This window comes from Populus trichocarpa, chromosome 8 (assembly GCF_000002775.5).
Source record: "Populus trichocarpa isolate Nisqually-1 chromosome 8, P.trichocarpa_v4.1, whole genome shotgun sequence".
NCBI classification, from domain to species: Eukaryota; Viridiplantae; Streptophyta; class Magnoliopsida; order Malpighiales; family Salicaceae; genus Populus; species Populus trichocarpa.
The window spans coordinates 6668286-6695465 of record NC_037292.2 but is presented as its reverse complement, the minus strand read 5'-3'; the positions used below and the strand labels follow the sequence as shown (position 1 = coordinate 6695465).

Sequence of the window (27180 nt, the reverse complement as noted above, 5' to 3'; positions counted from 1 at the left end):
ACTCGTATTTTGTTTATACTGACAAAATAATATTTTTAAAAAAATCAATTTTAATATTAACATATTAAAATAATCTAAAAATATCAAAATATAATAATTTAAAATATAAAAATAAACATTTTTTTTAATAAAAACAAACAGTTTATTAATAACACCAGCGTTGATGATGATGGAACAGCCTCGCTCAGCATCCGTTTTAAAGCACGGCTTCTTTCCCGCCTTTCGTCCAAAGTAGACACGTGGAAGTAGATCCTTCGGCAGCAGAAATGATGCTCTCAAAAATAAAATAATGAATTATTAGGAAAGAACAACGAATTTACCGCACTTCCACACCTGGCTCGCAACAATGACATGATTGCCTTGATATCCCGTTCAAGGTTCACTGGGAAATATTGAATGCTGAGAGTGATTCTTGCTGTATTTCCAGGAAATTTTAATGCGGCAAATTGTTTTCTTGTTTCTGTCCAAAACTATTCACACCTTAATGCACGAGTGATCTCCCACCGAATTGCATCAGCCTCCTGGTCCTGGATTATACCCTGTCTACAGATTCCATAACCCTGCCTCTGGCAATTCACTAATGAAACTATGAAACTCTCATTCTCGGGTGATGAAGGATACATAAATTGTTCATCCTGTAATAAGTACAAAGAATCAAGAATGAAGTGAGGAACTAGAACTTCCCCGGAAAGGAGAATTGTAGTCAGCCTGCAAGAGATTCTTCGTGACTAGATTTTGAGGTGGTCGCTATGCTTACAATTACTTTCAGTGCTTCAGATTGTGTCATCTCCTGCGTGAATTTTTAAGCGTCTTGGGAAAAGGGAAGATTTGTGCAGCTGAAAAACCAAGGAAACTGCAGGAGCCGTTCCATGCTCAAAGAGCCATGGAAAATGGATGTCTAATACCAACCTTCGAACAGCAAATTAGACAACCATGAATTGCAGCAAATTGATTGACAGTTTTTTTTTTAATATTTATCGATGTTCAAAGCAGCACCATTCTCAATCTATGCATACATGAGTGGATGTAAATGGGCATACCTAATATGTGTACTTACAAATGACATTGTGTTGATATCATCAAAAGTTCATGGAACATTAAGTAAAAAAACGAAATAGAAGCTTGTGCTGTATAAAATAAATCATTGAGCTTAGTCCTTATCTCAGGGATCATAGAATTCACCAGGGGATATCTGCAGCAACTCTCTGGCAGTTTGACCGACAAACCAAGCTAAACATTTTTCCAGTCTCGTCTGCAAGAGTGATTTTTAGGTGGAATATGCGCGCAACTTCAGCATCACAATTAGAGGCTGCATTCGACCTCCCCACTAGGAATCTTGTTAACATGTCCACAATGAGAGCGTGAAAATCTTGTATTCGCATGACATTGATCAACTTGGTCTAGCTGAAATCGACAGATCCATTAACATTTTTATTGAAAAATAAGTAAAAGGATTATTAGCACAAGAAAGCATAAGCACTGCCCATTCATTCAATTTGTATTGCTAATGACCGCATAAAATTTGAAATAGGGTTAGGAGATGTTCTGTCACTAAAATGCATGCCATTACCATTTTACCACCATGACATTTTGCTTCTTGTACCCCTTCCACATTTGAGCTAGCAATTTATAGTACGATGCGATCATATCTGGGAAATCAAAGTCATGCAAACTGACTATCTTTCTTACTTTTAAGAGAAAACGTAGATTGACTCAATCATCCAGAATCATGCAAATGATTGCTTCTTGTACCCCTTCCACGTTTTAGCAAGCAATTTAATTATAGTGCGTTGCGGTCATATCTAGGAAATCAAAGTCATGCAAACTATCTTTTTTACTTTTAAGAGAAAAAATAGATTGACTCAATCATCCATAGAATAGACAACGGAAAGCATATAGAAATGAAATTAAGTAAAAAGGATTTATTCAAAAATAGCCGATCCAAGCCTGTAAAGTAAGAACCTACACGAGTCAACTGGCTTCACTGGATAGATCAGAGGGGCAAGATAACTTGTGAAGACAAGATGAGGTCAGCAATGCAGGCAAAAAACTAAGGTTTATGAAGGAAGCCCTTGCTGCATTCTCATTCCATGTTGCTTCAAGGCTGCAAGTGAAGTAAACAATCGTTAAAAGAGATTCTTGAAAGACAATACACACCAGAATGGAATAGAAACCACAGAAACCCATCCACCTAATACACATCTGCTAATCAGTTTCAACTGAAACTAACGAAGATAAGTGACTATATTTTGAACATACTCACCTACGATGTAGATAAAGGTCGATAGTGTTCGAGCTCCAAAAATCACCCAAAGCAAGCATACGAATCAACTAATAACCAAACACGCAACGTTTTAATTTTATATCACTATCAGGTATAACAAAAGCATCGACAATAACAGCTTCCAAGACACTATTTAAAGACAAGAAATTCTTCTCATAAACAGAATCAAGAGTCGCAGTTTTTGCTAACTTATTTCTCCTGTGTTTCCTTTTCAACCGATTCATAATTTCCTGTCTATTCTTCGACAATCCACTTCTTCTTTGCTCGCTTCCACGCCTTCAAAACAAATCAATCACTCTATAATGATTAATGAACTCTTAAATAAAAAAAACTAGCAACGATATAATAATTTATTAAAAGAAACCCTGATAATTTACTCAGATCCGTTTCCATTCGGATCGTAAATTTCTTCGTCTTCAACGGAAGATAAAACGGACCTGGCGTGATCGATGAATGCAAGAAACCGATCTTCTTGATTGTCTATGTCCATTTGTGAGTCTTCTCTTGAGTTATTGAATTGACTCGTGTTTAACTCGTTGATTTGCGATTTCAAAAACCAGTGAAGGGTTCTTAACTTCTAGCGTTTTGGCGCGGGAATATTTTTAATGGGAGAAGAGTGAAGGTTTAGTTTTGGGCCCAGCACGTTTATTTATATGTCCAAAGGGAGTAGTTATTTCAAAGAATAACCTCCAAGACCTGGAATGTATTTGATATTATATTAGTTTTTAGAAAATAGTTATTTTATAAAAAATATTTTTTTGTTAAGGTTAGTTTGATATTTATATATATTTGATAAAAATTATGGTTGAAATTAAGATTGAACAAAAAATAATTTAATGTGTTTGGTTAAAAATGATTTTTAAATTAAGATTATAAAATAACTAAAAAGGATATATATTAATATTGATAGTTTTTAATTTAAATATTGTAGGTTTAACTACTGCTATTATATCATGAAATAAATAATATTTTATATAAAATATTTTTTATTGTTCAATTAAATTATCTACAATTTCATCACGTACGAAATTTATCCGACAAGAACTACAGTTTTCATGATTTTTTGAGCTTACAACAAAATCAGGTAAAATATCATCAGGAACAACATTGGGATTACGATCAAATTCTGCAAATGTTACACCATCATGCGATTTCCTTCTAATTTATGTAGTGTCATTTAATAATATTAAACACTAGTTTTTTTGAATAAAACACAATTAAAAATAAAAAATTAATTTTTTTTACTGTTCGCTTTTTTGTGCAGAGTGAATTAATTCACTCTACTTGGCTTTTCTTCCTTTCCAAGTTCATCGAATCCATCCCCACTCACCAATATCCTCTGTTGTGTGTCCTTCATCATCCCCCCAAGTTCTGACCCTAGCTTTTCCAGGTCTGCCTGTGCGACTGGGGCACTTCCTTTGTTAATGGGGGTTGATCCATTTTCATCGTTTTCTTTGTTTCTGGAGTCTCGAATGCCTGTTAGGAAGAACATGATGGATCACCATAAAGGCAGTCACTAGACTGTTTGGTGCACTTATACTGATTAAAATCTAGTAGAACAAAAAATGGCATAGCTTTAGAAGCAGCTTGGAGTTGCTTTCCATTCACCTGCGTTTTAAACGCAAAGAATACCAGTTCCCACAAACAGTAAACCATGTTTTATACTTTATCAAACACCAATTTTTATGTGGTTTGCTTCAATCGCAGAAGCAACGCAGAAACAAACACCCTCTTATACTACATAAAAAGCTCAATAAGGGTGAAAAGAAGAAATTTTTTAGTTTTGATGCACTGGTTTGGAATTGGATATGGATGGTTTACTTAAAAGATATCGTAACCATCCAAAGAATAACAATAATAATAATATTAAAAGTAAAAAATCCTAACCATTCAAAGAATAATAATATTGTTAATAATAAAAGATTTTAGTATGAAAAATAATCTCATGAATTTTCTTTTTCCTGTCATTTTGATTTGATTTTTTTTGGTCCAAGGGATATGTTTCTCATATTTTTTCCTTGCAACATATTAAATTAAAATATAACTAAACCCAAGCCATAAAACACTCGTGAAATAAAGCTCGACTATGTTATTCGTGTTAATTTCGCGTACTGTAGCCTAACCGTTTTATGGGTGTCACGAAAAGAGAGGGAGGTTCAAGAGACTGGAGCGTTTCACTATTTTTCTGAATTGTCGATCAGATTGCTAAAGGCATCTGTTCTATCTCAGGATTGAAACCACATATGCGTTTAAATTTCTAAGGGAGATGGGAGGATGCATGGTTTAAAACGCTACAAATGTTTTAAATGTCAAGCATGAACGAAGACGAAAAGCTTGAAATCCGTCTAAAATACATCATGGCTGAAGCCTGAAGTGACTGCATTGTATCCAACCATAGACAACATGATGACAAGAAGGATGCCATCTCATAGACGATGAAATGGCATTTTCATGGTTGATATACAACCAACAGCAGTTAAGTACAAACTGTCGGTAACAATAACAGGACCAGATGTGAAACATGACATGTTTGTTATACATAGAATCAACAGAAAGTGTTTTCTCCTATCCAAATATTAGCCCTTTAAAACCCAAAACAAGTTGGGTCAATTTAACACCCCTCCCAAAAAAATTCTAAACTAGAGAAAGATGTCTGCATGGGGCAGTTGAAACAGAAGCATGAAGAGATGATGTCGCACCCAGAAACCTTGACAGAAATGACCGAGTACGCAGCATCTCTGAAGGCAGCCACAGCAATTGCGAAAACCATTTAATAGCACTTAAATTTCACGTTTCAGTGTCACGCCAATGATCCCTACTGGAGACTTGGGGCGATAATGTTCATCTGTGTCCACCTCTTCAATTTCCTGATGGAGCATTGCACATAAATGGTTAATCCAATATGATACAGATGGAAGGAAGAGGAGCAAATAGATCATGAAGCAAATGCTTTGTACCTGCACCACATCCTCACCCTTTACAGCCCGTCCAAACACCAAAATCTTGTCATTTAAATCTGGAATGGGTGCAGTTGTAATGAATAGCTCAAATCCTGTGCTGTCTCTAGTTTTTGAGGTTCCAATCATAAAAGCCTCGTGCTTTGGGCTGATTATCACAATTAGAAATTATCATCGCGGAAACAATGAGCCAAATTCCATAAAATGCTAGTCATAAAATTTCAAGGCAAAAAACCTTGTAGCAAGCCTACTGTGGAGCTTTCCTTTTGTGGTCCAATCTTCAGCAGCTCCGAGCCCTTGGGAATGCCCTGCTTGAATTACATAATGCTTGATCACGTGATGGAAAGGAATCCCTTTGAAGTACCCCTTTTGACTGCAAAACCATATATGAAGATTTAAGAGTAAAACAAAGCTAATGAATATAGAACTAAATAAAATGAAGAAAAGAAGAGCATCATAATAACTACATTACCAAATCAGAAACTGAGCAAATAATTGGTCTTCTGCTATTAGACAAAATCACAAAAAAAAAAAAACTAAAGCAAATAGAATGGATCTTCTAAGCAACTGTCCTTTTAAAATTAAAAAAACAGCCAAATACATTCAATGCATTCTTGTTATTGCATGTAAACCATGTTTCAGTTTAACGAAACAGTAGATGTAGATCAAAGAATCCCAACATATGTTGTTGCTTACCACAAGTCAAGGAATTTGTCCACAATCATTGGAGAACCATCTTTGTACAGTTCTACTGTTATATAACCTTTTGATGTATTCAGAATCTACAGATGAATGAAAGATCACGACAAGTAAGTATAAGGGATCTCAATCACATTACAGCAATGTAAATATGGTTTTATGCAGGTGATACAAAGGATTAGTCATAGAGCCATTAAGATAGAATCGAAGATGTTAAGAAAGGCTCAAGAAGTCATAAATCAGTTGCATCTCAGCAGAAACAGTCAGATAGACAATGTATGTTTTAAGACTCCAGTTAAACTTCACTAGGAGAAACTTTTCACATTCAGAGATGGGCCACTCACACCCACACATAAATGGCTCTTCTATATAGATATTTAACTTTGCTTGTCAAAGAAATACACAAATAAATAAAAATTGTAGCAAGCTAATTCAACAACTTACAGCATAACCAGGGAGATCATACTTCTTTGAATCTGCAAATGAATCGGCAGTATCCTAAGTAACATAAAATGGAATCAACTTCAAATTTACAGATTTACTTCGACAAAATAACATAATTATGATTGTATTTATCAGAGAATCCCTGAATTGCTAGATGACTAAGAAATTACCAGACAATTTTTATAAAAAAAAATGATGAAGAAGAAATCCTATTATATACCTCAAAAGTTGACAGGCCACTTCCTGGTTGGTTCTTTGACCTGCAAATTATGGATTAAATCAAAAGAATCATTTCTCAACGAGATCCATGAGTAAATTCTCGTGAGAAAACTGATGACAGTTATCCACAAAACAACAGGTGCCATTGAGTAAGGGAGGGACAGCAAACCTTTGTGACCAATGTCTATATGTTGCAACTAAGGACAATATAATCACCAGAACAACTAAGTTACAGAGAAATATAGTAGTGGCGCTGATTCGAGCCGGCCCCTTCTTCTTTTTGCTCTGATTTAGCAATGCCTGAGGTTTTATCCTTGCCATGGAGTGTAACTTTGACTATACTTTCACAAACAAAATAAACTATGTCACAAGCAGTAACTGTAACATGCATTTACAAAGTAAAATGGAAACCATAGTAAGCATCTCTACAACACCACTTTCCTTTCTCGTCATTTAATTTATTAAATATATCAACTTGCATTTACACCCATCAAAAATCACTTCAATAATAAACTAAACCCGGTCGTAAAATGACTGAACAGCTAACTTTACCATATATATCTTCTATAAGTTTTTCGTGTTTATCTAAAATATATGTTTTCCCTACCAACAAGCCAACACATACAATTAAATAAACATCCTTTATAATAAATACCAAACTCAAATCCATTCCACGAGAGTAAATTCCAACAATCGAAGCGATCATGCACTTACCGAATGCAACATCCAATAAAAAAAAATTGTGTCTAATTCTTGTTTTGCAAGTTCAGTTAATCAGATAAAACAGTTCACAATGGCCATTTCTCTTTTTTTGATGTTAAATAAGTGCAGAACAACAAGATTAGAAACAGCAAATTCCTCTCAAACTAACGAAAAAGGTGATTTTCAGCTCAGTGAAATAGAATTCAGAGACTAGAACTTCAGTTCAGATAGAGAATTTACCTAAAAAGTTCGGAAGAATAGAAACCCTAACATTTCAGAGACTATCAGAGCATAAAAAGTAATAATCGCACAGCACATGTAGCTTGAAGACTAGCGAGGCAGTACCTTAATTTTGACAGAGTTGGTTAATTCTTAGCGTGCCCCAGCCGGTGACGTTAATGACTTTTCTACTGCTTAAGGAGATAATCGAGAACCTGCGAGTTGGTAGAATTTGTATTATAATAGATTATCAGGCGATGGTAATTAATTAGTTAAGTTTCAAGGTGAGGTGGGTTCCACGTGAGGAGTAGATTCAAAAACTGACTGTATAGTGGGAGTGGAGCAGACGGTTATGATTGAATCAATCAAGGTGGAGTACCGGACACGTTTACAGTCATGATGACATTTAGAGGTGGAGGGGAGATGATCTAGACCGTCCGGGTTGAATGTCACTTGAGCCTAGCCTAAGTTTATGTGTCTATGGGTTTGTAGTTTGTACACTCTGGCCCAACTTCAAACCTCAAAGATATGGTCCTCGGATTGGAGTCTTTTTCTTAAAAGAAAATAATAGACAAAAATTTATATGGTCCTCGGATTCTGTACAAAGCCGATTTTTGGTCATACGACTCTCCATCTACGGATTATAAATAACCAGGAATGTCAATTGGCTTCTTGAATTCCTGTGCAGTTTGAAAAATTTTATTTTTTTTAGTTTTAAATTTAATTTTTTTTATAATTTTGGATCATTTTTACATGTTGATGTTAAAAATAAATTTTAAAAAATAAAATATATATTATTTTAATATATTTTCAAGTAAAAAATATTTTGAAAAACAACTATCACCATAATCTCTAACATCGTCTAAGTTGGGTGTGGAGTTAGGAATGATATCCTCCTTCTAGTGGAGCTCCGGGACCTAATTTTATATATAAAAAAATAATGCATGGTCTATAATAAAAATAAAATACTCTTGTTTGAGTCGTTTTTGTTTTACTTTCTCTGATTATTTTTTTTATTTTATCATTTAATATTAGACTTGTAACACCCCATACTTTCACATGTATTTATAGTTATTTTCCTATGATTTGGTACGTAAAAATACGAGTAATTTTTTATATATATATACAGTTCTCATATACAAGTCTACCGAAATTTCCACCAAAATTTCGGCAGAGCCTCCCCTATATCGGGAGGTCCCAAGTTATCGACATATATCATGTTTACACTTCTAATATCTCATATCTCATATCTCATAACTCAATCACGACCCAATTATCTTCGGTCTCCATCCCACAAACATCGTTATCATCATAACCATAATATTTATCACATATATTGAACAACAAATATCGTTAAAGAGAAATAAATGAGATAAACACGCATACATGGAACATGATTATATGAATTTCAGAGTTAAGTTCATCAAGTCAAGTTTAAACATCAATTATACAGATTGAGTTATATAAATGTTTTAATATTTCAGAATACAAGGATATATTCCATAGAACTAGATAACAAAAAGTGAACAAAAACTAGGATCTACTCCTGTCGTGAATGCAATGGTCCTAAAACAAAAATTACTCGTATTTTTACGTACCAAATCGTAGGAAAATAACTATAAATACATATGAAAGTATGGGGAGTTACAATTGGTATCAGAGCCCGGCTCACTGGATGTCTGGTAGTGCTGACGGGATCGTCGGGCTTTTTAAAGGGGATAGATTGTAATATCTCACATCGGCGAATGAGAACTTGAGAGACGGCCTTATATGAGCATGTTCACCTTGACTAGTAAAACGTGTTTTTTGGTTATTCATGACTACCAAAAACAAATCCGTAAGATTCATGGGTCAAAACGGACAATATCTTACTAGCGAGGTAGGGTGTTATTAGAAAATAAGCTTCATATTTTTTCATGTAAAATTATCCTGATACTAGTTACAGTTTTGTCTGGACTGATCTATTTATTTTTTAATTGAGTTTTTTTATTTATTTCTTGTAAAGTTATTATAATCTCTTCTACTTGACGCACTGAATGATAAGATAGTGCTGACATTCACATTAGGAGCGATGGAATCATGCACTTTCAAGAGAGAAGGACAGGTGGCTAGAATCAGAGGATAAAATTCAGCTTGATAGAGTATGATACTTTACAGGATGGGCTACTTAGGAATTATGATCAACTCAAGGGAATTGATTCTACCCTAATTTTATATTGCACGTGGTTAGAAGAAAGATTCTGGAATATGATTTTTGCTGTTGGTTCAAAATGGTCTGGTTCATCTTTATACGAGATATTGTGTCTTGGACTTGTATGGTTATTTCAAGTATAATTAGCTAGTATATTAAAATAATATTAAAAGAAAAGCTCTGTGAAAGCAAACAAGGCATATCAATCAAAAGTGAAGAAGCATGAATATTTTCCAATAAAATTAATTCAATGAGAATAACATTTAATATATATCATATATGTAATAGAAAAATAAATTGATATAAATATAATTGTGCGTGTGTGTGTTGAGCATATGTTAAAAAATATATATATTAGATAACAAATGAAACTCGACCATGGGATGATTAATAAATACAGATTTATTTCGGTGTGGAGGTCTTCTCTCATTATCATATAATTAGCTTCACCACTTCTTAATGCAATAATTATCTTTGATGTTCAAAAAAGATAGAAACGAAGTGGTGTGTAGAGATAACAATATTGTAAAATGAAATAGCGAAATAACAATAATTAAAGGTCAGAAACAACACAAACTAAAGCAAAACTTCACTTAAAATAGTATAGGGGTGAGCAAAAAAACCGAAAAACTGATTAAACCGAGAAAACCGGAAAAAAAAACAAAAAATACCAAACCATGAAAAAAACCCGATTAAAATTTTGAAAAAATTATCCGGTTCGGTTTTGGTTTTATAAGCCTAAGACCGAAAAAACCAAACAAAAAAAAAATCAAACCAAACCGAAAAAACCGAGCCAAACCGGTTTGAACCGATTTTGTCCTAAAAAACCAAACAAAACTAGTCGGTTTGAACCGGTTTCGGTTCGCTTTTGGTTTTTTTTTTAAATAATTTCAGTTTGGTTACTTTTTTTTTTTATAAAAACCGAACCGAACCGAAAATGATCACCCATAATATAGACCAATATCTAGAAGGTTGAAATATATTAATTATAAAGCGATTTCTTTCCGAGCTTTAAAAATAGGTTTCTTCTTTCCGGGCTTTAAAAACAAGCTTCATAAAAACGGTAGAAAATGCAGTGAGAAATTGAAGACTTGATTTATAATAAATTGATATTAAAAAGTGCACTAGTAATTTCTTTTTAAAGTGTTTTCATTTGAAAATATATTAAGATAATATTTTTTTATTTTAAAAAATTATTTTTGACATTAACACATTTAAATTATATAAAAATTAATTTTAAATAAAAATAAATAATTTTTCATGAAACACTGTTTAAAATACAATTGCAAAAAATAAAATACATTTATATCATCCACTTTTATCCATATCAACAGCTTTTGGATTCCACTTTCATATAAATAAAAGAGAAGCACTCTGGAATTTGAATACATTATCTCACTAGTTAGATACCTCGGTGATTGATGACTAACGGGGGGACTGCTATACTAATCCAATGTATTATGAAAATATACAGGGATTAGATGTGGAGTTCCTGAACTGGAGGGACTAACCCATCAGTTCCTTAAAAGTTAAAAACCTAGTACCAAGTTATGACATGTTATTCGAATATTTGATAGGCAGAAGAAATAACGGTGCTGTACGGTGCCCCTCCCTGGCTGCCAGAGACAAACTCTCCAGTTATTCTAGAGAGAAGGAGCTCGATCGTGAGTCATCGTCTGCTTTGTGGAGCTAGATATATTCAGGGTTTTCTCTTATTCTTACTGTCGGTGGAAAGCGATAAATAAAACGGCAGATAAAAAGGTAAATCGTTTCTTTTCTTTTCTTTTTTTACTTATTAGATATCTAAAGTATTTAGGGTTTGTTACTGGAATGGTGAGGACATCTTTAATTATTTGATGCATTTCTTGCTCTCAAGATAGCATTACATGATAAAAAATGGGGAGAGGTTAAGAAGAAGCTGTGTCTTTTTATTTTGGCCAACAAAATCCTCTCTTGCTCTGTCAAATGCTTCTTCAAGTGGCAACTTTTTAGTTTGTATATATATTCAAATCACGAAGAAGACTTTTTATTGTGTTATTTGTGTGTTTTTAAATAATTTACACAGAAAGAACTTATAAAAGACACCGAATCTCATTATTTAAGATTTTTTGTTTTGGAGGAGGAATTATTTATATGGTAGCAAAAATGTGAATTTTGTTAGCGAATATGGCTAAATGATGAGTTAAGTGCCGTGATGTAATGTAATACATATGCTAGTTTAATACTGTTTCATCGAGATTTGGTTGAGATGGTACCAGCATGATTTCTTATGCCCTTGGACCTTTTTGTTCAGCTAATTGAAATGAAAGAATATTGTCAATCTATTACTTTAGCCAACACTAGAGATCGTAGCGGAATTGCCTGAATTAGTATGGAGGTTTGATTCTTTCTGGGTTGCTCCACCAAATGAAGAGAGTAAATTTTGAGGAGATTTTTTTTTTTTACGGTAATTTAAATGTGAACCATAGAGTAGAATAAGGGATGAAGTTGTAACACAATGCAAGTATGCAATTTGTGTGATGCTTAACGTTTCATTATCATTCTAAAAAAAAGAAAAAGAAAAAAGAATTTTTTTTTGCCATTGAGCAGTGGCTGGTACAGTTGGGAACACAATGTAGTTTAGTTGCATATGTAGTTCTGTTTTGCTAGTAATAATCACAGAAAGCACGTGCCACTCAAGCTAGTTTTATAATTTGTTTGTGCATTGCATCAGGCTTGCAAGCCATTTTGACATACTGCTTCAACAGCTCTGGACTGGTGTGATAAAATGTTGGCTGCAACTCTGCGATCTCGGTCTCTTCATCTCTCATCTTCACTCCTGAATCATCCATGGAAACCTGTGTTGTCAGGTTCCGGTCATACTTTCTCTTCATCAGCTGTTGAATCCAACAGTGACAGAAGCATACTGGACCTAAACGAGATAGAGAAGGTTCTCACTGATGTGAGAGCAGATGACGTGAAAGTTATACCAGCTAAAAAGCACGCTGAATGGGCTGATTATATGGTCATTGCCACTGGCAGGTCCACATGGCATGTCAAAAACATTGCTCAAGCCCTTATTTACAAGGCACGTTCAACTCTCTCTTGCTCTCTCTCTCTCTCTGACTTCTTAGGCAGCTAAATTGAATAATATTAGCAATTGGTATCGTTTTCCTTGTTTGATATTTGCAATTTGGCTCATGGGAAGATTTAGGGAAGGAAAAAGAAATGAACCTTTCAGTATCACATTGAATTCTTGGGCAGTGCAGGAGGGTTTGTGTTTATTGCTGTTTTGTTGTTTTGATTGATGATGGTTTCTTTGGTGTTTAAGAACAATTTGTAGTAAGATGTTTATTGATTTTTCCAAGGATTGAGATTATTTTTCTTTTTTTTTCATGAGCAGGCTAAGCAAAAGCAAAAGGGGGCTCAGCGAATGACCCTCCCCAGTGTGGAAGGGCAAGAGGGAGGAAAGTGGATTGTTATTGACTCTGGTTTGTCTCCACTCTATGATGTTAGATACGTAGGCTGTTACAGAAAATCAAAAGTTAGATATATTGGTCCTTTAATGGTATAATCAGTACAGCCCCCCTTCTATTTTACTAGAAATTTGTTACACCAACCAGCTAATAGCTTTAATTACTCGTATCGCAAAGTTGAGTTGGTTAGAGTTCCCTTGCTCGCTGCTTAAAGGGGAAAACTGGAAACGAGCTTGTCAAAGAATTTCCATCTTATCTTTTCTTATTCAATTTCTATCTTACTCTATATGGGCATCTATTTCACGCTGATGATAACCTTATGAGCTACATGAAATTGACTTAAATTATGTTAGCATAATCGTGAAACTGATACTTTGATGAATTTTACGTTGATACTTTGATGAACTTTACGTTGATAAAGTGGCTTATTGATTTCTAGAATCTTGCTCTTTTAGTAATTTTTCTCTCTGCAGGCAAGGTGATAGTTCATGCTCTTGACGAGAAAGCTCGAGCGTACTACAATTTGGAAAGTCTTTGGACCTCAGATGCATCTAAAGAGGAACCAGATCAGGTAAAAGATAAAATCAAGGATTTTGAACTTTTCTGGTCTTTGTCCAATCTGCTACACCCCAACATGCACACCCACCCACTGATGCATGACGTTGTAAGTTGTGTTTTCCTCTTGATCTAGAAGATAGAGGAATGCATCAACACAAATTGAGACTGTTAGTTGATTTTTTTAGCTTTGTAGGAAAAATCAATGTGCATTTAACAAAAGAGAAATCCAAGTATATTAAAGCAGTTGAGTTCCAATCTCTTAAGCAAGTTGGTTTAAAATTTTATCCCGGTTCCAAGAGAAATGTATTCAATTTTGAGAGTCATCTTGCTATAACCGCATCTCTGTTTTTTAAATCATTTCTACCTTCTATCCATTTTGTGTCTTCTGAATCTGCTACTGGCTTTCTGATTATTTTACTTGTGGATTTGAAGGGGAAACAGATTTCTAATTATTTTAATAATGAGCAGTTATGATCAAAATATTCTCTATGTTTAAGCTGTGGAGCGATGTATTGGTCTTGTGAGAGTTCTATATACTTGCATATATGTGCATATAATAAGTTTTTGTTTGTATATAATATGACTCGGTGATTTTTGGAGTGATCTAGTGATTACTAGCATCCTGTTTGTAAAGCAAATGGTTAGAATTCAATCTCGATCCTCATTTGGAATGGCTTTATTACCATGTCAGAGCTTTCAAAAAATTTCTTTTAAATTAAATAATGGTTGTATTAATTGGTTTCTTTTGACTCCTTCTTGACATGGTATGGGTGAAGTCGTACTTTAGCCTTTTTTCTGTATCAAAATATTCTATAACATGTGTTGAATGCTTAACCTGAAATTTCCTCGAATTAGAGGGGAAATGAAAACCTGATGTCCTTTTTTGTTTCATCTGTTTAGGACTTGGATAAAGCTTTTATCAAGATTCGTCCCAAGAGAAACAATTCTAAAAGACCAGCAAATAGAGGTGCCTGAAGCATCAATAGTTGTGACATGAGCAGCTGCTGCCATTGTTGCCGATATAGTTTTCTCGTGCAAGTTTTTTCCTCAATCAATATGTACGTGTAAACTGTATATTGTTCTCTTATGAATGATTTTCTGCAGTTTTCTTCAGAATTGTCTATATTGTCACATCATTTGCTTGGAATCTCTCTTCCATCTTTTTTTCGTACAAAAATTCCAGAAAAGGAACGAGGAATTAGTTCATAAATCACAACCTGATGATAATAGCATATGTCATATGATACATTGTTTTCTTGGCTTATATTTCTACAAAAACGGATTTATAGCAAGTTACAGGATGTTTGGCATAAGTTTTCTTCTGTGTTTTTTAAAAATATTTTTAATTCAAAAAAACATTAAATTAATATTTTTTTAATAGTCTGAGAATTTTAATGTACCGATGTTAATAGTTAGTTTGGAGTCTCCAAACAGTTATTGTCTCACCTTAAAACCTTGGAGCTAACTTGTGGGTTTACCAACTTTCAGTTTGCAGTCCATCTCACCATAGCGTACCTGTAAATTTGACGGGCCTTGCCCTTGAGAAAACACCTTTTGGGAAGGAGTGCTTCATGGGCCCAAAATCCCTTCTCGCATTGGATGACGTGGGATTGAGCACTGTAGTATGTATTACTAGAATGCCATCCAACATCAGCCCACTCGATCGAGTTGAATATTTTACCCGATCTGAATGGTGTCAGAGCAGATCGGATAAATTCTAATCCAATTTCACTCTGGTCGAGAGCATATATGGGTGAAGGTTTCACCTAACTACAACAACATGATATTTTTACTGTTCACTTTTTTATATATATTTATAATTATATTAAATCCAGTAAAATAAACTCAAATATCTAATCTTCACTTATTAACTAAACTTTACTTAATAATTGACAACACAATCTTTGATTTTTTAATATATAATGCTTATTATTGCAGTATTACATTGCAATCCTTGTAGAAATCAATATAGGCTTCTAACTTTACTTTATAAGTGAATTTTAATTTACAATTATTAACATGTGATAATAATGATAATTAAATAACAATATATATAAATTAGTATGTTAATGTCCCTTGGTAATTGTATGTAACATCTCCATACCAAATACCAGGCAGTGCAAGTGTAAGCGTAGTTTTTAAACCCGGTCCGGTTGAAGACTCGGCTTCTGGGTTTTGACCGGATCGGCCGGGTCAATCCCTATTAAAAAAAATTCAAAACTGCGTCGTTTTAGTAAAATAAAAAAAACAAAAGTCAACAGGTTGCAACCGGGTTTTGCCGGGTCAACCCGCCGGGTCGGCCGGGTCACACCAGGTCATAACTTTTTTTATTTTTTCATCAACCCGGTCCGGTTCCAGCCCCGGGTCGGCCGGATCCCGGGTCGACCCACCGGGCCGAGCCGGGTTTCAAAACTATGCATGTAAGTTAGGTAATTGATACATTCCTCTTTGAAATACATGATATTAAATCATTTAATAGACAACAAGCAAGCATTTAAACATTACAAACATAGTATTAAATATAAAAGATATCTTCAATAATTCATATATACAACTATATTAATTGTTGATGACTTGTTACCGTGCACAGAGCACTTATATGTTTAATTGTATAATTTTATATTTTTAAAACACATGTAGTGTTAGTTTTTAAATGTAATACAGAAAAAATAAGATTATTGGACAAATAAATCAATATCTTGCACGATTTTACTATGAAGTGATATTGCCAGGTGATAAAACAATTTAAAGAGATGCTTTTTCAAAAATTAAAAAAAAAAACATGTCAGACAGAATACTCGGTTGGTGCCTGATGGGTAAAAAAAACCCTTCACCTAATCTGATCGGTTATGTGATGGCTGTGGATATACCAAGCCGGGTGCATAGAAATCATGATCCGACTTGATATTCTGCCATGCTACCCAGCTACTAAAATGAGTTTTAGCTTTAAGTTACCTCTAGCACGGTTGAAGAAACAATGGGATGAGAATTAAATGTGAAAATTATGTCTGATGATCCAATATAATGTGTTTTTTTAAATATATTTCTATATAAAAACATCAAGTTAATATATTTTCATGTGTTTTTTCTTCTACCAAGCATAACCTTATCCCTGACTTATCGTTGCATTTCTACGATCGACGCCTGTTTCCATGTAAACTCATCGACTTGACAGTACAAGACTCGCTAAGCGTTCGGCCTGAAGTCCTTTAAGAAGTAATTGTCAGTTCTAGACCCTCAAGTTTGGCCCATAAATAAATCAGGCGGTCTTGTCGTGAAAAAAAAAATATCGGGGAAGAGAAGTGCCCCAGAGTTCACAAATCACAACTCAAGAAAAGCAAACACCTGTCGAGGACTCGATCTCCTGGATCCATATGAAATTATGTTTTTATATATATATAAATTTGATTATTTTTATGGGTTTAAATTATTTTGGTATATTATTATTAAAAATTATTTTAATATATTTCTAAACAAATAATATTTTCTAAAAATAAAATATTATATTTTCAATAACATTTTTAAGACAGGATCGTGCCCACAAAATGGTAAAAATCATTCGGAGACCACAGGAAGGAACCTGTCAAGCCCAATATACTCAAAAATTGATAAACCTCTTGCCTCCGTGCCGCAGTCAAATCCAGGTCCCAAGCTGAGGTACTGCACCCCCCGCCTCACAAGTAAACATACACATACATAATATAGGTCGGTACCTTATAATAAGTCATTGATTCATATCACTTTTATCTTTGATCTACGAGAATTAATCCGTTCATTTGATTCACAAAAATTATTTTCAAAAATATTTAAAGATAATACCTAAATTCAATATTCTTCTCATTTCATAATTCAAGTCATTGCCACTTGTACTAGTACTGTGGAATATGAGACCAGCCATGTTATTCAATTCGCTTTTTAATCTTTCTCCATTCCAGGAAAAATAAAAAGAAAACGAAAAATAGAAACCCCATTTGATGCATGGCCCTTGAATTTTTGGCAAATAAATAAATAATAATAATAGAGAAGTAGCTGACTTTGAGGGCGTGTTTTGGTCTAGTCAGATATGGTACGTATTTGGCGAGTAGACAATAATATTGTCATCTCATACAAGTCACTGTTGTGTGTTCTTCTGTACAGAGTGATCATGGTTATATCATGTGTATATCATAGTACAGACAGAACTGTTATTTATGTCCCAAGCTAGATAGCCTGCAACCTGGAGCTGCTCAGTACTGGCCTTCCAAGTGCAATGTCAAGATTCCACAACTACACAAGCATAAGGGGGCTTGGATGTTTTTTTATAGCATTTTTAGGTGATTTTTGTAAAACTTCTTTGTTTTTACGCTGATGAATTGTTGGAGGTTTTTCTCTCTCTTGGTTTTTGTGTTTATGAGTAATCTATCAATTATTGCAAAGCATGACTGCATAATCTTGCAAGCCACGCACCTTGATAAAATTCAAAAAAATCATTCAGTCAATGGCACAAAAAACTAAATATTATCAGAAACTAAAATTAGCTCCTTAATTTATTACCCACCCTTCTTCTTCTTCCTCTCCTAAAGCTCATATAAGCAATTCGTTGCAATTCACAGGGAGGATTGACGTCAAGCCATCGGCATTGTATAGGGAAAAGAGATGATCAGGGGTGGCTCTGGTTCAACATAGACAGATCGCATATAAAGCCTGACCTGACCTAGCCAGGCCTATACAAGCCAGCTATCTGTAAGCCTATGACATATCCACGTGACTTTGATAGGTAACCATGCATATGCACCTGACGGTTTTCTGCCTGTGCATTTAGTCCAACCACTTCGTTATTCATAAAAAGAAACTTTTCATTCATTTTGGCTCGAAAAGAAACTGTCAACAGATGCTTTTTTTTTTTTATGTGTGTGGATTGGATAACTAGATTCATCTTTCTTGTAATTCATCTACTAAGGTGACTGCCACTCATAAATCTCGTCCACATGGGCCGTTGCTGCATAAAACTCATGATATGACATGGCTGACAGATTATAGGTTGCTCTATTTTGACAAAGTAATAAAATCGGTGCTTCCATTTTGGCCTCGAAGTTCAGGCCAATTATGCAACTATACACAAGGTGATTCTACAGTGTCTTTGGTTTTCAACGAAAAGCGTTGTCTTTAGATCGACGACTCATTGACCGGATGCATGGTTCTTTCAAACGTCACGAGGCATGACTCCACCGCATTTATTAGATATCCTATTCAAATTGGTTGGCGAGATGTTGCAGTATCCTGTCAAAAACGATTTAGTTTTATTACATCAACAATTTCATCATCCTGGAAGCATGCATGCCATCCGAAATACTAGAAAATGTTTGAGAATCTGCAGTGAACCTGTATTTGAAAAAGGCAGTGCCTTCTGTTTTTCCAAAGCCATTGAAGAAAATGCTCTAAATAGAACATAGAACAGTGAATGGGGGCCCATCATGGTTTACGTACAGGACTTATTTGTTAATTCTTTAGCAATAAAATTATAGAGTCTCACAACATATCACGTATGGATTCCAATATCTGTGATTTCTAGTCCGCCAGAAACCGCCACCTCTACGGTGTATGCTTATGATAAGGTGCTCTAATCCTTTCCTGAATTTTCCATATCTGCTTCATGATAACATCTCAGGTCTCCAGGTAGCAGAAAATTAAATTCAAGATCTGAGGGCTCTTAAAGATTACACCATACACATACAAAGAAAATTTCAAGACGGCTACATGTTGAGTTTTTTTTTTTTAAAAAATGAAGTGAAAAACGCGTTTTTGTCTCTATTAATGGAAAGATTATCAATGGATACTATAGTTGTTTTGAAGACCCAATTCAAGTGATCAAACCAATCTTACAGTAGGAATCTACTGTAGAATCCGATGATAGAAACAGAACTTGTTACATCAACGAATCAAATAGCTTGTTTTGATCCACATAAAATCTCATGTGAATGTGAACGGAGCTGTGAAGAGTAATTTGATTTATGATAAACACACCGTTAATTAATCTAACATGTAATGATAAATTATTAGAAGCACGTGACAGTATCCAAGAACTGAGTTTTGGAGGCACCTCATTGTATGAATTTGGTAAAAGACGTACGATAGAAGCAGCACGGGTAAAAACGGAAAAGTATCATTCTTCTGAACGTTGTTTTGGGCAAGTTCTAATTGAACCCAGAAAGGACCTGCCAATGACTCCCTCTGTACACAGTAAGCCATGAACTTTTGTCCGATCTCTCCCGGTGCAGTCCTATCAGGGGTTCAGACACAGAAATTGCTCAGAGAAAGAGTAGAAAAGATTTGGTGATTTCAGTATTGAAATTCAAGAGCTTTTAAGCAAATAAGATGAGTTAAATATTCACACACTGAGGTCCTACAACTACAACTACTATTTCGAGGAAAAGACTCGCCTAGAAAGATTTTGACTATTGGGAAAACAGATTAAGGACAAGTACTACAAGTTGATGCCCTGTAACAGGATGGGGGGATTTGCTTTTTGACCAGGAAACTGATTCACTCTCTATTGGACACATCAAAAAGATACGAGCAGCAGTAGAAAGCATGTAGAAGAATGGGATGTGATGTAACAACACGTACCCACTTTTATGTCCTTTTATATTTTGAAATTCTTGACGAAGATGAAGATCCCAATCCATATTCTAATATATATATATATATATATATATATATATATATATATATATATATATATAAGGGTCGATTTAAGATGTGATTAGGAGATTAAGAGGTTGCAGTTGATGTTTTGAAGGTAGACTATTAAAAAAATAATAAAAATAGATAATAAAACTGTAAAATAAATCCCTTTTCTCTGTCTTTCTTGTTTTTTGATTTTAATTTCTTTATTTTCATCCAAGTCAATATCAAAATTCATACCAAAAAAGTCCTTGGTTTGACGCAGTTCATAGTCTTACCTTTCCCTACCCATGAAATTGAAGTAAAATGTAGGAACAACCACAGTGATTGTGATGCGGAGGAAAATTGAGCGTCTCTGTCAAAACTGGATAAATAAAATGTGTTATGCCATTATATCATGGCACATAATTTTCAGTTCAATGCAAGAGGAGCATAGGTATTCAATCAAGGGTTTAATGTCTGCTGGGAAGTATTCTTAGAAAATTAAAGACTGATAAGAATTTTCTAGACTGAAGAGAAGTAATATTGATTTTTTAGTGCTATCTGAAATGGGACAGAACATACAGACTATACTCTACAGAGATGGGATATTAGTTCTGCCTTTTGCATTAAATGTATGGCGTCTTTCTTTTGTCTTGGCAACAATAAAACAATGAGATGGGGACCTAAAATGTTAATGGAATATGAAATTAATGGTGGTCCTCAATCTTCGCAGCATTCCTCCCTCCCTCCCTCCCTCCCTCTCTGTCTCTAACACCCTAAACTGTACTTTGTTCACAATGCGGTCATGCATCATACTTGCATGTCATAAGGAGCACTGACCAACCCTCAAAAGCTCAAATATAAACCCCATTTGAATGATGTCAAGGTTGACAGAAGCAAGTCCATGAGAATCTAGCTACTAGCCAAACTGCTAAACTGTGAGAGCAATTTCCATCTAGCAGTTGATCTCAATTTATCATGAGCTCTTGTCATATTTGCCTCCTCTACTTGATGATGATGATGCTCATCATTACAGGTTGCAGTCTTGGAATAAAAACAGGTGATATTGAACTCCTGTTCCTTCTCTCCAAGTCTTCCTTTCTCAGGCACTTATTTTATTTCTAACACACGTTGCAGGTGGTTCAGATAAGTTTTTGCAATCATGTGATGGAAGTAATAACCAATCAACAACACTAACCACCATAAGACAACAGTCATACTCAAGCCACAGAAAGCTTTCGGTACATGGTAAAATTCAATCTCTTGACAACTTCCTACATGTTCTATTGTTTGTCCTAGCCAGACTTCAAGTTTCCCTGGAAGTCTATACTTCTTCTTGTCTCAAATGGTACTTGTCTTGCTTGGTCCTTTAAATTTTCAACAATAGGTACTTGCACAAACAGAGATATAAGCATCTCACAAAGTAGAGATACTACTTCTGGGATCCCACAGTACATAGTGCAGATTGTCAACACTTGCGTTTATGGTTGTGCTCCTTCAAATATCCATCTCCATTGTGGCTGGTTTGCCTCTGCAAGAATGGTTAACCCAAGAACCTTCAAAAGGCTCTCTTATGATGATTGCTTGGTAAATGGAGGGAAAGCTTTGAAGACTAGTCAGACTGTCAGATTCACATACTCAAACTCCTTCATGTACGCACTCCAATTCAAGTCTGCCAAGTTCTGCTGACTTGCCTAAAAACAAGGTCTTATCATAGAGAGATAAGAGAGAATCGGACCATGTACAACTAAATCCCAGTAAAGAAAAACCCTAACACCCTGTCCCTGTTGGTCGAAAAAAAAACATCATTCCCTAGCATCGTTGAAAATGAAATATCAACAGTCTCAGCTTTGAGCTTTCTCATCACAGCCTAGAGCCTACAATCCATAGATGCTGAACCATAAGCTCCCCCTTTTGAAACTTTAAACCGGCCCGTTGTTCGTTGAGTTTTCACAGATATTTTGTTTTGATATTTGAAGGTGAAAGTATTATTTTATTATCTCCAGAGACGTTAATATTTCATCATTCTGAAACTAGACTTTTTCGAGTCTAAAAGCTAATGTTTCTATAGCTGCTTGATGCACAGTAGAGTCTGAAAAAATTTGTGCGTTCTTGGCAGAAGCGTGTGCTCTCATTGCAGTCCCTCTTTTCTTTTGCTTTAATTAAACACCAACCTGTGAAGGTTTGAGAGAGAGAGAGAGAGAGTTGACAAAGGAGGTTGCATGGTAGCATCAAGGCTCATTGCTGGAAAAGAAAAATTGAAAAAAATAAAATAGAGCAGCAAGAAACCAAGGGAACCCTTATTGGGAAAGTCTCTGGTAACATCAATGTGGTGGTTAGGAGAACTGTTACAAGCAAATGGGGTTTGAAATCAGCCTCTGTGGCATACAAATTGAAGCGCAGATGTTACAATCTTATAGTCTTGTTAACAAATAGTAAACAGGTAAAGAAATGCTTTTGGTTTTCTTACGTGGTAAACTGTGATTTTTATGTTAGCTCTGTAAATTCTGACATGGTGTTTGATGTAGACTGGAGAATGTTGATATTGATTTATGCTCTAATCTTTCTCTTCTAAACTAATCAACAGAGAAATGAAAATCAATTTACTGGCGAACTGCAATATTAACACCCTAGACTTGATCAGACTAGTGTTTTCAATAATAGATTGCAAATATCCTACAGTATGACAACCATACATTCCTCCTAACTAGGCTAATTAAATAGAAAAGGAGAAACTTTAAGAAAAAGAAAAAAAAAATCCTCATCTTCCTTTGGGATTTACTGTTGAAAAAATTTCTCTAGTGTATGGCTCATCAGTTCCCTCACGTCCTGTCTCCTCAGTTCCAGCTATCTCTCTATGATTTGCATCGGTGTCATTTGTTGTGCTGTCTGCAATTAATCCAGAACCTGCAGGATTGTCTTGCAATTGTAGAGAATATTCAAGATTCCACAGCACATCACCCATGGAAGGGCGATTGTATCCATGATCAGCCAAACATTTTTCTGCTGTCTCAGCGAATTTGTTATAGCACTCAGGATTTATGTCTCCCTTTATATATGGATCAACAATATCCCAAAGGGTTCCCTTCTTTTGGCAATGTAGAGCCCAATCTGCTAGACTAACTTGCTCCTTAGGCAAGCTAGGATTAAGGGCCGGCCTGGCACATAATACTTCAAAAAGGACTACCCCGAAAGAGTAGACATCAGATTTTTCTGTCAATTGTTGCCGGCGGAAGTACTCAGGATCCAAGTACCCAAAGCTACCCTTTACTACTGTACTGACATGTGTTTGGTTAAGATTAGGTCCAGTTTTTGACAGGCCAAAATCGGAAACCTTTGCCACCCACTTCTCATCCAAGAGTATGTTTGTAGTCTTTACATCCCTGTGAATGATTGTGTACCTTGCACCAGTGTGGAGATAGTGGAGCCCTCTTGCAGCACCAATACATATCTCCAATCTTTGCTTCCAAGACAAGGCTGGATTGTTGCCCTTGTAGAGATGCTCCCTTAGAGTACCATTTGCCATATAATCGTAAACTAGAACCATTTCCCCATCTTCTTCACAGAACCCGATTAAAGAGACTAAATGCTTGTGTCTCAGCTTAGAAAGCATCTCAATCTCGGTCTGAAACTCGTGAACTCCTTGTTCTGAAGAAGGATTTGATCTTTTGATTGCAACTGCTATCCCTTGGTCAATAATGCCTTTGTAAACCTTCCCAAATCCTCCAACTCCTATGACTTGAGATTCATCAAAGTTCTTGGTAGCATGTTTAATATCTGGCAATGAAAAATGGCGACACAGGCCTTGCGCAAGAGTTGAAAGATGGCTACTGCAATTGCTTTTACCAGATATTGTTGATCTGCTAGCCGATGTGTGTGAATGTCCGTAGAGTGGCAACCAATTAGCACTACTTCCATACTGATTTCCATGATCACAGCTCATCTTCCTGTATACAAAAATGGAGATAAGAGCTGCTATTGCTATTCCAGCACTCCCACCAAGAATGCCACCAATCACTGGGACAAAACTGGATCCTGATGGTGAAAAACCCTTTTTTGCTTCTGCCTGAAGCATCATCAATGATGGCACTGGATTCGGGCCAGCCAAATTCCCTCTGGAGTCATTAAGCTTAAAAATCTCCAGTCCATTAAGAATCGCATCATAGTATTCTGGCTTCATCGATACACTAGGATGCAATGCCACCCATAAATCATCATCACCACTCCGATCACCAACATAAACAGCATAATCCTTATAGATTGGCACTCCTTGAGATCCTGCCCAACCTATCACGTCAGCACCTTCTTGTGCTGTTTGGTTATTAACATAGATATCAAACACTCTCTGGTTGACCTTTGTCTCCTGATACTCGCAGAAATGGAACCTAAACGCATAAGTAAAATTCGGATCAACCTGAAATATCCATGTTAGATTATAGTTCTGATTCACTTTCGAATCTGGCCCCATTGATCTTGCTGTACTATAAACATCTAAAGGTGCAATAGACTTTGGTAGATTATCTGTAGGGTATTGAATGCTAATGTTAGCTTGAGAAGTGACGCCGCTGCCTGCGCCAAACAAATATGGTGTATCATCATACCATGTTCTTGTAAGGCCTGAGTCCTTGATTGCAGGAATGAAACGCCCACCAACATTTAACCTAAACATTGTTTGCAAAGTCGAGCTACCAACATCAAGGGTTTGGTCGCTGAAACCAACCAATGCTGCAGGCTGGTAAATATCTGGCATTGGAATTACTTCAATGCCATTAACAAAAGCATATGCATTATCATAATTTGAGGAGGGTGTGAAGGTGAGATTGAGAGTGCCAGAATCAATTGGTATCAGAGAGAATTCCCTGACAATAAAGGCCTGCGTGAGAGCCTGTGCCGTAACGGAGGCACTGAAATTGTTCAGGAGGGTGAAAGTATTTGCAGTAACGGAGAAGTAAGAGGTGTTAGGATCAAGAGAGCTATAAGTAGATGGATAAAAATGGAGTCTGACCCAGAGGCGACCCTTTTTAGGAACAGAAAACTTGTACGTAGATTCAGATGAAAATATCCTTGCAGTCATGTAAGGAATTGTGGATGGCAATGAAGGGTCTTGGTTTTGAGCTGTTGCAGCTGTTGAATTACCTGAAGAAATGATGTAATTTGCATCAGACTGCCAATTCCTGCCATCACTATCTGTGCCAGAACCAGAAGCACCGCAAGCGAGGACATAAGAACCTGATCCTGATTTAGAGTATTTGCTTACAGCAGGAATTGTGTTTAAGCCGATAGACAAGACAATCAGAGAAAACAGGATATGGCTATTGCATTTCATATCTAAGAATAAAATATATAACAAAAACAGAGGACACGAAAGCAGGGGAGCTGAAAAAATGAGAGAAAATGTTTGCTAATAGTCAAGAATGAATGAAGATGTGGGAAAATTGGGGTTAAATAATGATTACTCCATTGATATAAACGCGTTTTGTTTTGATTATGAGGACTAAATTTGAAGGTTCACCTGGAATGTACAGGGGAAGAAGCAGAGAGAACATGGTTTTTTTTTTGCCCCTCTGTTTTTATTCTTTTTTTTTTCCTTTTTGAGAATGGACGTTATGATAGGAGTGGCAGTTAGAGACTAGTGGAGAAAGAGAACTATAAATTGCCTATTGCATTGATTTCCCTTAAAACATGGGCGTTTCTTTAGGATTCTCCCTTCACCTTATGCATAGCAAGACCTTGCACAGATGACTTTCTTTAGTGCTTTCTTTCTTGGAGATGCAAGAGAAATTAAAAGTTTTAACTAGGATTCAAGAGTGTGTGTTTTGTATTGTATTAACAGTTATTTTTTAAATAATTTTTTATTTAAAAATATATTAAATTAATATTTTTTATTTATTTTAATTTATTTTTAATATCAATTCATCAAAACAAACAATATATAAAAAGTTCAAAAACTGTAAAAACTAATAAAATTATCAAGAAAATTATAAGTTATTAGATTGAAATAACCTATTAATAACTTTCAAAATAATCTTGTGATTAGATGTCGTTTTTGTTATTTTTTATTGTGAAACGGCATCACCTTTTTATCATATTCTGTACAACTTTGTAGTTTGTACGCGCTGGGAGTGAATTTTTTTTAAGAATTTCAGTCATTAAATAAAAAATATTACTATAACATAGTATATTACATATGATAAACCGAAAATATGGACTCTGGTAATTTTCTCAGAGACACATAAGGCCTGGCTAACAGTTTATCTGGGCAACGAAAGAAGCCCAAGAGGCTAGCACAGACAATAAAAATATCTTTCACTAACCCCGAAATTCTTTTTTTTTTCTTTTTTTTTTAAAAAAGGTAAACATTTAACGGATAGTAGTAAACCTATCAACCGCGCAGGCCCTGTGCCTTTTTTTCATGTCCTTCAGTCCTTGTGCTTCTCCATCAATGCCGCAAAATTACCTCAACATCGTGGTTGCTTCTGCTGCTAACGTGTTAAAGCATTGTTTGTTAAAAGTGTTTTTTTAAAAAAATATTTTTTTTATTTTATATTTTACTTTAAATTAATATATTTTTAATATTTTCAGATCATTTTGATGTGTTGGTGTCAAAAATAATTTTTTTTTAAAACATTATTTTAATATATTTTAGAATAAAAAACACTTTGAAAAACAACTATTACCACACACTCAAATACATAGAATATTATTTCTATTTACTTTGCTTTATAATTAATTTGTTTACTATAATTATATATTTAGAAAATCTTTCAGCCTTTTTCATTTAAGGAAAAATGAATCATAAAAACAATA

General features: G+C 35.0%; 4 protein-coding genes and 1 long non-coding RNA gene across 11 annotated transcripts; 2 read left to right on the top strand and 3 right to left on the bottom strand.

Annotated features, from left to right (window-relative positions):
• Positions 1-32: 32 nt before the first annotated feature.
• On the bottom strand, positions 33-2896 carry LOC18101477 (uncharacterized). Of its 2 annotated transcripts, XR_008059846.1 has the most exons (5): positions 2722-2896; positions 2264-2560; positions 1967-2104; positions 758-1404; positions 33-635 (listed from the first exon to the last, which is right to left on the bottom strand). It is a non-coding gene; the product is annotated as an uncharacterized LOC18101477 (long non-coding RNA). The 2 variants fall into 2 exon arrangements; XR_002983073.2 differs by having other exon boundaries at positions 33-1404.
• A 1719-nt stretch (positions 2897-4615) lies between these two features.
• On the bottom strand, positions 4616-7836 carry LOC7485906 (peptidyl-prolyl cis-trans isomerase CYP21-4). Of its 5 annotated transcripts, none has more exons than XM_002311348.4 (8): positions 7546-7821; positions 6773-6944; positions 6605-6644; positions 6385-6438; positions 5938-6023; positions 5477-5614; positions 5242-5389; positions 4616-5151 (listed from the first exon to the last, which is right to left on the bottom strand). In XM_002311348.4, the coding sequence occupies exons 2-8, from the start codon at positions 6922-6924 to the stop codon at positions 5065-5067; spliced, it is 705 nt and encodes a 234-aa protein (XP_002311384.1). In that variant the 5' UTR covers positions 6925-6944; positions 7546-7821; the 3' UTR covers positions 4616-5064. The 5 variants fall into 5 exon arrangements, with proteins under 5 accessions (XP_002311384.1, XP_024462124.1, XP_024462123.1 ...); XM_024606356.2 differs by having other exon boundaries at positions 7651-7821; XM_024606355.2 differs by having other exon boundaries at positions 6773-6939; positions 7546-7820.
• Positions 7837-11121: 3285 nt separating this feature from the next.
• LOC7471104 (protein Iojap-related, mitochondrial) lies at positions 11122-14875 on the top strand. Of its 2 annotated transcripts, none has more exons than XM_006379646.3 (5): positions 11122-11476; positions 12429-12782; positions 13098-13185; positions 13644-13741; positions 14629-14875. In XM_006379646.3, the coding sequence occupies exons 2-5, from the start codon at positions 12483-12485 to the stop codon at positions 14701-14703; spliced, it is 561 nt and encodes a 186-aa protein (XP_006379708.1). In that variant the 5' UTR covers positions 11122-11476; positions 12429-12482; the 3' UTR covers positions 14704-14875. The 2 variants fall into 2 exon arrangements, with proteins under 2 accessions (XP_006379708.1, XP_002312333.1); XM_002312297.4 differs by having other exon boundaries at positions 11129-11476; positions 12463-12782.
• A 6308-nt stretch (positions 14876-21183) lies between these two features.
• On the top strand, positions 21184-22433 carry LOC18101476 (protein TAPETUM DETERMINANT 1). The gene is made up of 3 exons (XM_024606916.2): positions 21184-21433; positions 21511-21621; positions 21761-22433. The coding sequence occupies exons 1-3, from the start codon at positions 21352-21354 to the stop codon at positions 22060-22062; spliced, it is 495 nt and encodes a 164-aa protein (XP_024462684.2). The 5' UTR covers positions 21184-21351; the 3' UTR covers positions 22063-22433.
• A 517-nt stretch (positions 22434-22950) lies between these two features.
• On the bottom strand, positions 22951-25925 carry LOC7485905 (receptor-like protein kinase ANXUR1). Its single transcript, XM_002311347.4, has one exon. It carries the CDS (start codon positions 25697-25699, stop codon positions 23135-23137), a length of 2565 nt encoding a protein of 854 aa, XP_002311383.4. The 5' UTR covers positions 25700-25925; the 3' UTR covers positions 22951-23134.
• Positions 25926-27180: the final 1255 nt, after the last annotated feature.

What these genes read in the sequence shown, in the direction of transcription:
- LOC7485906 (XM_002311348.4), bottom strand. Translation starts at nt 6,924, where the DNA reads ATGGCAAGGATAAAACCTCAGGCATTGCTAAATCAGAGCAAAAAGAAG. An exon ending in ATGATCTCCCTGGTTATGCT is followed by an intron (nt 6,024 to 6,384) that starts GTAAGTTGTTGA and finishes ATTCATCTGTAG; the next exon opens with ATTCTGAATACATCAAAAGG. An exon ending in AGGGTGAGGATGTGGTGCAG is followed by an intron (nt 5,152 to 5,241) that starts GTACAAAGCATT and finishes ATGCTCCATCAG; the next exon opens with GAAATTGAAGAGGTGGACAC.
- LOC7471104 (XM_006379646.3), top strand. Translation starts at nt 12,483, where the DNA reads ATGTTGGCTGCAACTCTGCGATCTCGGTCTCTTCATCTCTCATCTTCA. An exon ending in CTCAAGCCCTTATTTACAAG is followed by an intron (nt 12,783 to 13,097) that starts GCACGTTCAACT and finishes TTTCATGAGCAG; the next exon opens with GCTAAGCAAAAGCAAAAGGG. An exon ending in CTAAAGAGGAACCAGATCAG is followed by an intron (nt 13,742 to 14,628) that starts GTAAAAGATAAA and finishes TCATCTGTTTAG; the next exon opens with GACTTGGATAAAGCTTTTAT.
- LOC18101476 (XM_024606916.2), top strand. Translation starts at nt 21,352, where the DNA reads ATGAGCTCTTGTCATATTTGCCTCCTCTACTTGATGATGATGATGCTC. An exon ending in CAGTCTTGGAATAAAAACAG is followed by an intron (nt 21,434 to 21,510) that starts GTGATATTGAAC and finishes CACACGTTGCAG; the next exon opens with GTGGTTCAGATAAGTTTTTG. An exon ending in CAGAAAGCTTTCGGTACATG is followed by an intron (nt 21,622 to 21,760) that starts GTAAAATTCAAT and finishes TTTCAACAATAG; the next exon opens with GTACTTGCACAAACAGAGAT.
- LOC7485905 (XM_002311347.4), bottom strand. Translation starts at nt 25,699, where the DNA reads ATGAAATGCAATAGCCATATCCTGTTTTCTCTGATTGTCTTGTCTATC.